The sequence below is a fragment of the Micrasema longulum genome, unplaced genomic scaffold (genome assembly GCF_059751315.1).
Source record: "Micrasema longulum isolate JH-2025_06_02 unplaced genomic scaffold, ASM5975131v1 h1tg001325l, whole genome shotgun sequence".
In the NCBI taxonomy this organism is placed as follows: Eukaryota; Metazoa; Arthropoda; class Insecta; order Trichoptera; family Brachycentridae; genus Micrasema; species Micrasema longulum.
The window spans coordinates 131535-139545 of NW_028278512.1; the positions used below are offsets into that span (position 1 = coordinate 131535).

The 8011-nt window shown below is 36.0% G+C and overlaps 1 protein-coding gene across 1 annotated transcript; it reads right to left on the minus strand.

Annotated features, from left to right (window-relative positions):
- Positions 1–2078: 2078 nt before the first annotated feature.
- Positions 2079–6711, minus strand: brat (tripartite motif-containing protein brain tumor). Its single transcript, XM_088235084.1, has one exon. It carries the CDS (start codon positions 6696–6698, stop codon positions 4143–4145), a length of 2556 nt encoding a protein of 851 aa, XP_088091210.1. The 5' UTR covers positions 6699–6711; the 3' UTR covers positions 2079–4142.
- Positions 6712–8011: the final 1300 nt, after the last annotated feature.

An 8011-nucleotide genomic window follows, 5' to 3' on the forward strand; every position in this document is an offset into this window, starting at 1 on the left:
GTACCACTAACCACTGTTGACTTAAGCTGTGTTCCAAGGAACGTACATCTTCTTTGGGATACGCGTCATTTGAAAAATCTCTTTTCTGTCATCAATTTCTTCATTCGAATGACAGCAGAGGTAGATGCTTTTTTGTACGGTGAAAAATAATCGATCATAATCTCAAATACCGAAACAAGTTACTTATCCTATATTCAAATTAAGGGGACGAAAGAATTTATTAATTTTATAAAATTTTATTTAAAAAAAGCAATATATTGCTCTTAAAATAAAGTTCAGAAGTTATGGGATTTTTGCCCAAATTTAGCACAAACATGCTCGTTTTTCAAAATTATATTCGCCGTTATATTTGTAAACAAGGCAGAATTCAAATTCAAATTAATTTTATTGGATCAACATATTAATGACAAATAAAACAAAATATTTAAGGTGTAAAATAATATTTTTTAAAAACATATCAGGCCAGAAACTCAAGCAATGGACCGATATTATGAAGGTATAATACTATTTGTATTTTTTAGCAAAAGTATTTGCTTTTTAAACATAGTTTCTGTAAAGATGTTCATCTCAAAAATAATTGTGTTTAGTTGCCTGATTGCCCTTCTGTGTCGGATTTGCTATATTCCATACTGAGCTATGGGTATGTTTAAATTTGTTTTAATATGTATGAACTATGAATTAATTTGAATGAGAGGTTTGCAATGATTTTGAGATAGCTAATTTGACAATATACGACTCGTTTTGATACGAATTTTTTTTTGCACTAAGCGTTGATATGTATTTTATTTGATTTTTTTTTGTGCTCAAAAACTTGTTCTAAATAATCACAAAAAGCAAAATCATCTGTAATAAGTCTCTTTTTTGTTCTTAATTCAGATAATACTGCAAAAAAGGAAAAAGCGGGAAAAGGAAGGGGTCTAAAACACACAAAACTACAAAAAGAAAAAGAAAACACCAAACTTTAAAACTGCAAAGAACTGGTATTATTTTAAAAAAGCAATTATACAACAGAAAATAATTCAAAACAAAACGATGTACATTAATTTAAGAACAAGTTTTTTATACAATAAAAATTATATAATAATAATAATAATATTGATAACAACGAACACTGTCAATTTTTAAAAAAATTAGAAGAATAAAAATACTAATTTTAAAGATGTCAACTATTTGAATGACAAAAATGGGGAATTATTTGAATTAATAAAATGTTATTCTTGAGCTAGAATGTTAAAAATATATATTTTAAAACTAAAGAAGTTAACTTAATCAAATTTAAGAAAATATGTATAAATATTCAAAGAATTAATCGGTGGATTTGTTTGTAAATGTTAAAAACCAAAATTTTATTTTTGTAAAAAAAACAATTTATTTCATGAATGAACGAAAAAATAAATAACCCCACGAAAATACTAAATTATAAATTGAATTAAGTTTTAATGTCCTCCAAAAATACACATTTAGAGGGAAAAAACTAAGATGAATTGCACAAAAAGATATGAAATGGAGAACTAACGCATTTCCAATAGGCGTAACAATATAGAAATTAATTTAATGGATCTTGCGAGGATCAATAAAAAAAATCCATCAGCAGGCATCCCTCAAACTATCGATGTATATCTTAAACAACTTAATCAAATATTAATTAACAACAACGAAACAAACTATAATCCTAATAGTATATAAATACACTTTAATCGGCTGGTGTCATGATTTTTCTTCAAAATCATCGCGTTTAAAAGGAAGTCATGAAACGTCTTAAAACAAGCATAACTTAGAACAGAATTACAATTCTTAATATGTTTATTACAATAATAGTTATAAAATAAACAAATAAATATTACAAAAAGATAAAACCACTAAACCACATGCAACGGGGACAAATTGAACGTAAACATGAATGTTTGAGTACAGACGAAAAAAAATGGACTTTTTAACGCAAATATAATCAAAAACACTAAATTCATATGTAAAAAGGGCATAGATTATTATTTAAAACCTAAAAACAAAATATTAAATAAGGTAATACTGAAATTTTTTATATTGGTAGAAAACACAATAAACCCATATTTCTTACATTTTTGTTCTGTTGGGGTGGTCTTACGAGATCAATCAAAATAATATAATGAGAAATACTTCGAAATTAAAAACCAACGCAGGAATGATGTTTTAACCACTCAAAAACACGGAATAGACATGAAGTTCCAGCTTTTTTTTGGTTTATTTATTAACTGGTTAGTCTGCGTTTACTTTGTTTTAAACTATGATAGCAAATGACAGCCCCGAGAGTTCAAAGTTTGGAATGTTCCCGCCGAATTGGGTTTTGCTCACTCGGGCGAAAGGTGACGTTTCGCATCAAAGGCCACTCCCTTCATCTCATGGAGAGAGTAGTCTGTAAGGCAAAACATCCAACGTGTAAAATAGTTCTAACTGATGTTCCGTTGACGCTGTTGAAGGCGGTAATATGGAACAGCAGCAAGATTCAAGTACACCGGGGAATCGAGGCGATGGAATAGTTTCTCTTGTGACACTCCGATTCGATAAATCGTCGAATTTGCGACGCCTTAAATCTGAAGCGAATTTAAGTATGTGGAAAACGGAGTGACACAAGATGAATTCCACGAGGAACAATAAACTCTAAGTACAGCGCAATCATCGCGGGAGTTAAAAACCTTTCGATCAAATGGTCCTTAAATTTGGATGATATGACATAGAAAACATGGATGGATTTTTAAAAAAACGTTCCGATACTTGATATGCATTGATACATTGTTTTAATCACCGGGGACCCAAATATGTATGTAGTAACAATCTTACGAGCTAGGATTCGAGGCGTGAAAAGTGCTAATATTTAAAGTAAAGCAAATGTCATGTATAAGGGTACACTGGTCGCACAAAGGCAGCCGAAGGAGCAATGTCAGCGGCATGAGGGAACACTCTGAGCAAATTAAAGTAGACACGTATAACCTATCAGATCGATAATACAAGTTATGAATATTGCCATTAGAGCGGGTAAAAAAACTTACAAAAAAATAACACCACCTACCGATATGATGCCAAAAATACTAAATAATAACCAAAATAAGTTATAAAAATGAAAATAATTCAAAGTTAAGTTTGGGTAAAACTAAAGAAGTCAGCGTCAGAAGTTGGCCTGGCTCTCGCGCGTTGACCAACCGAACGATGCACGAGAGTGGCGGGCATTAAGTAACCGGTGTAAAGTAGTCTCGAATGTGAAGTGTGCTAAATGGTTTACGGAATAATCACTACTCATGCATTAATTACAAATCAACATCGATACAATACAATTCGCAATTATTATACTTAATAAATAAAACTAGGCTTGCATGCACCGGCAAATTACCTTAAACAAACAAAATATTTCTACCTATCTCACAAATTCATACTGTTCGAAGGTAAATAATACTTAACAAAAATATAATTGTAAGAAAAAACTTAAATTAGAAATATAAAAAATTAAAAAAACGATGGTTGGTAGACAATCTCAAAAACCAAAAGCCTGGTCATCATATTGTTCAAAATCGGACATGTGGAAATTTTCGTCTCGTTAACAAAACAGACGTGCCACTAGCGAATGATTCTAATTCTAATAACTAAAGAAAACAATGGAAAGTAGAAAATAAACGCAAGCTAAACATAAGAGCGAGTAGACTAGGCGTCACAAGTCTGGGTCTTCCTTGGGCATGGTCTCCCGTTGCCTACTGCTCGGGACACTCCACCTTCTTAATATTGCTCGCAACATAACACTCCTACTCGACAACAACAGACGACGAGACTGACAAAACAAGTATATAATTAAATAAAAAACAACAATTTTAGGAAATTCACTTGCGGCAGATCGATTCCAGGATTCATAAAAACAAATGCAATAGGTTAATTTTACATTAATATATATATGTATAAGGATTGGTCCAACAAATGAGGAAGTAAACTTTAATCACCCTTCCTCCCAACTTTCCCTTAACTGGGATATTGAAAAAATAGTATAATAATAAAGAAGTTGACAATTTTATCATATTACGGACATAAAACACTAGATTTGAATGATCCGCGTCAAAGTGTAACAATTTTATCGCCCAACTTCAAATTTCATAAAACAATCATTTTCATCGCTAAAATGTTTACATTCCTATGGGGGGTACTTGGACATAGCGATAGATGTACAGCCTGTAGTCCTTGCTGGCCAACACCACGGATCCGTCGTCCATGAGTGCAACGTCAAAGCATTGCGCGTGCTTCACTTTACTTTCCAGGGCAGAAACCAGCTGGCCTTCCTGGGTGAAGATCGTCAGGTTGAAGTTGTTATGATTGTCAGCGATCAGAATTTCTCCAGCGGCATTGATTCCAACTCCAATAGGATAGTTGGTGACACCTTCACCGCCTATTTGCCTGAGGTATACTCCTTCGTAGTTAAATACCTTAACACAGTGAGCTCGGTTATCGCTGATGAATATTTCTTGCTTGTCGTTTACGACTACTCCGTTAGGGAACTCGAGGTGTTTGGAGCATCCGAATTTTTGCAAAACATTGCCAGCTTGATCAAATATGATAACTCGCATAACTTTACATTCGACAACTACGATTCGGCCCTTGGAATCAACTGTTACACCTCTTGGATGTTGCAGAATGTTTGCACCAAACTTGCGGACAAATTGTCCATACTGATTGTATATCTGTATTTGGTGTGTAGGAGAACGTTCTGTTACAATAATATCGCCAGAAGTACGCACAACAGCCACACGATTCGGGTACAAAAGTTGTCCATCTCGCTTTCCGCATTCACCAAACTGGAACTTGAAACGACCTTCCTTATCGAAAATCTGAATACGATGGTTATTTGTATCAGCAACAATTATGTCATTTTGAGCGTTAACTGCAACACCACTTGGCTCAGTAAATTGTCCTTCCATTACTCCGAATTCTCCAAATTTGCAATGGTAAATCATCTTTTGCCTCTTTATTTGAGATTTCGGTGGAAATATGGCGGTAGACATAAGCTTGGAAGTGAGATCAAGCATTGAGTCTGCATGATTTCCACCTCCAATCGGATAAGGGTCTGAAAGGGTTGAAGGGAAAATGCTATCGCAACCTCCGTTAGACCATTTTTCGTATGGATTTATTCCATTTAAGTTCATATCTCCAATAACTGCGGAAAACGGACCGAGACTATTTGCGCTGTTGAATCTCTTCGATATGATATTTGACTCAAAAGGCGATGTTGATTGGCTCGAAGAAGAAATAAGGCCATTGGTATAATGGCGATCAAGTGTGTTTCCTCCAAGGGCAGCCGAGAGATGGAGTGCTCCATTAAGACTTCCTGAAGATCCATGTACCGAGGAACCTGAGCTACTGCCTGAACCTGGTGGAAGTGCTCCTGCTGGTCGAGCAATAGGTGGTTGCTTACCAGGTCCAGCATTTGTTTCTCCACCAGATCTCACATAGCCAAAAGTGTTTCTAACTCCGACTTGAATTGCCTGATAATTAGAAACAAATTCTAGTTCACATGCAGACTGTACACTAGCTTCTGGATTGTAGCTGACTAATGATTGCAGTTTAGAATCAAGCAGTTTTCTGAACATCAATATTTCAGCTACAGTAGCGCACTTAGTAAGACGCTCAACAAAGTCACACGTTTGGTAAATTTTATCAACAGTTTCTTGGGCTTTTTGTCCAATTACGGTAAGAGAAATTTGTTTGGCGGAAAACACTCCATCCAGCTCTTTGAGAAGTTCGGCTTTGCGTTCGTCAAGCATGGATCGATAGAATTGAAACGTTTCGTTGATTTCATTCTGAGCTTTTTGATGTTGAATTTGAAGGCGTCCCGAACTGTGTTCGGCGGCTTTAAGTACAGAGCGCATATCTGCAGCACGGGCTTTACTTTCAAGCATGGCCTGCTGCATGAGCTCCAACTGTTGAGGGCCTGCCTCGCTCAAGTGCTCGCAGTCATGAAGTCCAGTTGGGTGCTCGAGTACGGTGCATTCTTTGCACACGGGTACGGAGCACGTTCGACAGAAGTATTTTAGGATATCATTTTTATGTCTGGGGCAGAAAACTGCCTTTTCTCCGGATCCATTACAAGATCCGTTAGTAAGAAGGGCATTCTTTGGATCATCTTTAAGATCACTCAAGGTGATAACCCGATGGCCCTCGAAGCAATGCATAAATTGGTGAGCCATGACGCAGTTTGGGCAAAGGTAATTGGCGCAATCAACACAGCGGGCAACAGCGTCAGACTCCTTGCTCTTGCAGCCGGTGCAACGAGCGGCTCCTGATGCAGCAAGTTCAGAATCAGATTCAATGATGGTCGATATGACCAAATTAGACAGTAAACCGTGTACTCCGGTTACTGGCAGAATACAGTCAGCGTGGCACTGCGAACACGTTACCTTGTCGGGGTGCGTCTGTTCCTTTTCAAGGCAGGGGCGACAAAATGTGTGGAAACAAGGTAGCACTTTAGGATCAGTAAAAGTTTCGTGGCACAATCCACAGTTAGTATCAATTCCGTCAAATTCTCTGAGGTCACAGACGGCAGAGTCACTAGCGGGCGGTGAGGAACCGCTCAGGGTGAGGGGTGAATCCACCAGCGGCGAGCAGGACGACAAGTCCCCGCGGTCTCCGTAAGATCCGATCGAGTTAGCTCCGGGTAGAGATTCGAGGGAAGGAGTGCGCGAGGCCATCTTCAATTAACCAGCATCCCTGTAACAAAGAAAATTACAAACATTAGCAAAAACGCACATTTATTTAGAGATCTATAAATGATTCATTTATATTAATTGCAATTTCAAAGAGCACGCAGAAATTTATCAATCGATTAGCGTCGGCGGGCTCTCCGTGTTTACATTCAGTCGAGGAGGAATGGGTGGCTCAGTTGGGGGATCGATTGGTCTGGGGTGGCGTGGTAACCATGGCGACCCGCCGGACTAGGGAAGGGCGGGGATCCAGAAGTGAAGGCGACGCCGGTGACGTCACAACCTGTTGCCACGCGGTTGCATCTCGCCCCAAACAAACGTACGGCAATATTATTTGATTTTCGAGCAGGGAAATGGCATGCCGCCAATGTGAATCGATCACAAAATAAAGATATGTTTTTGTCGAATACTGTGACAAAACTCTTAGCATGTTTACATTAATAAAGTCAAACAATTATAACTATAACAGAACAATGATTGCATTTACAGGAATGGCAATATCATCAATATATATCTATATTCCTTAGATTCATCAATTACAAACTTTATATACCCACTGAAAATATTGATTACGATAATTTATTATGTACACTAAATAGGTCAACTCTTTGTAAAAGAAGAATTATAAATGATTTATTAAATTTATATAAAATAGCAAATGGCGTATTGGACGTCCCGGAATCAACTAGTGTTATCAGCTTAAAAGTACCTGTTCGAAATACTCGGCAGCTAACGTTATTTTTTTAATCTCCTGGCAGTCACAATTATTATTACAATTCACCAATACCTAGACTACACCGGCTAGGTAACGAGTGTGGTGAAGTGATATATTTCGTCTGTCTTTATATAAATATAGGTTAAGTATTCAAAAGGTTATTAATTTGTATAAAATTTCTTAATATTGTTCTTTATTCACCTTTTTTTTCTATGTATCTCTATAATAATGTGTAAACTTTTGTGTATGTATATGTATGTGCATGTATGTGTATGTATATATATGTACATGCATGTATGTATATGTGTGTGTGTATGTATACACATGCATGTGTATGTTTTCATATGTAAATTTATTGAATATTTTTCTATGTACCTATATACCCATGTTTGTATATTTCCTTTTTTTAACTTATTATTGTATTTTTTAGTTTTTCTTACGTTATCTTTTATTTTAACTAAACTTACATACTTATGTTTCACTGCTGCACTTGAATGTAATTTCTAATATATGTAAAAGCCCGTAGGGCGTGTAAATTAATAAATAAATAAATATTGTATTCCATAACTTTATTATTTTAGACAAG

Bases quoted from the DNA above. Each gene is read 5' to 3' on its own strand.
- brat (XM_088235084.1), bottom strand. From the start codon at position 6,698: ATGGCCTCGCGCACTCCTTCCCTCGAATCTCTACCCGGAGCTAACTCG.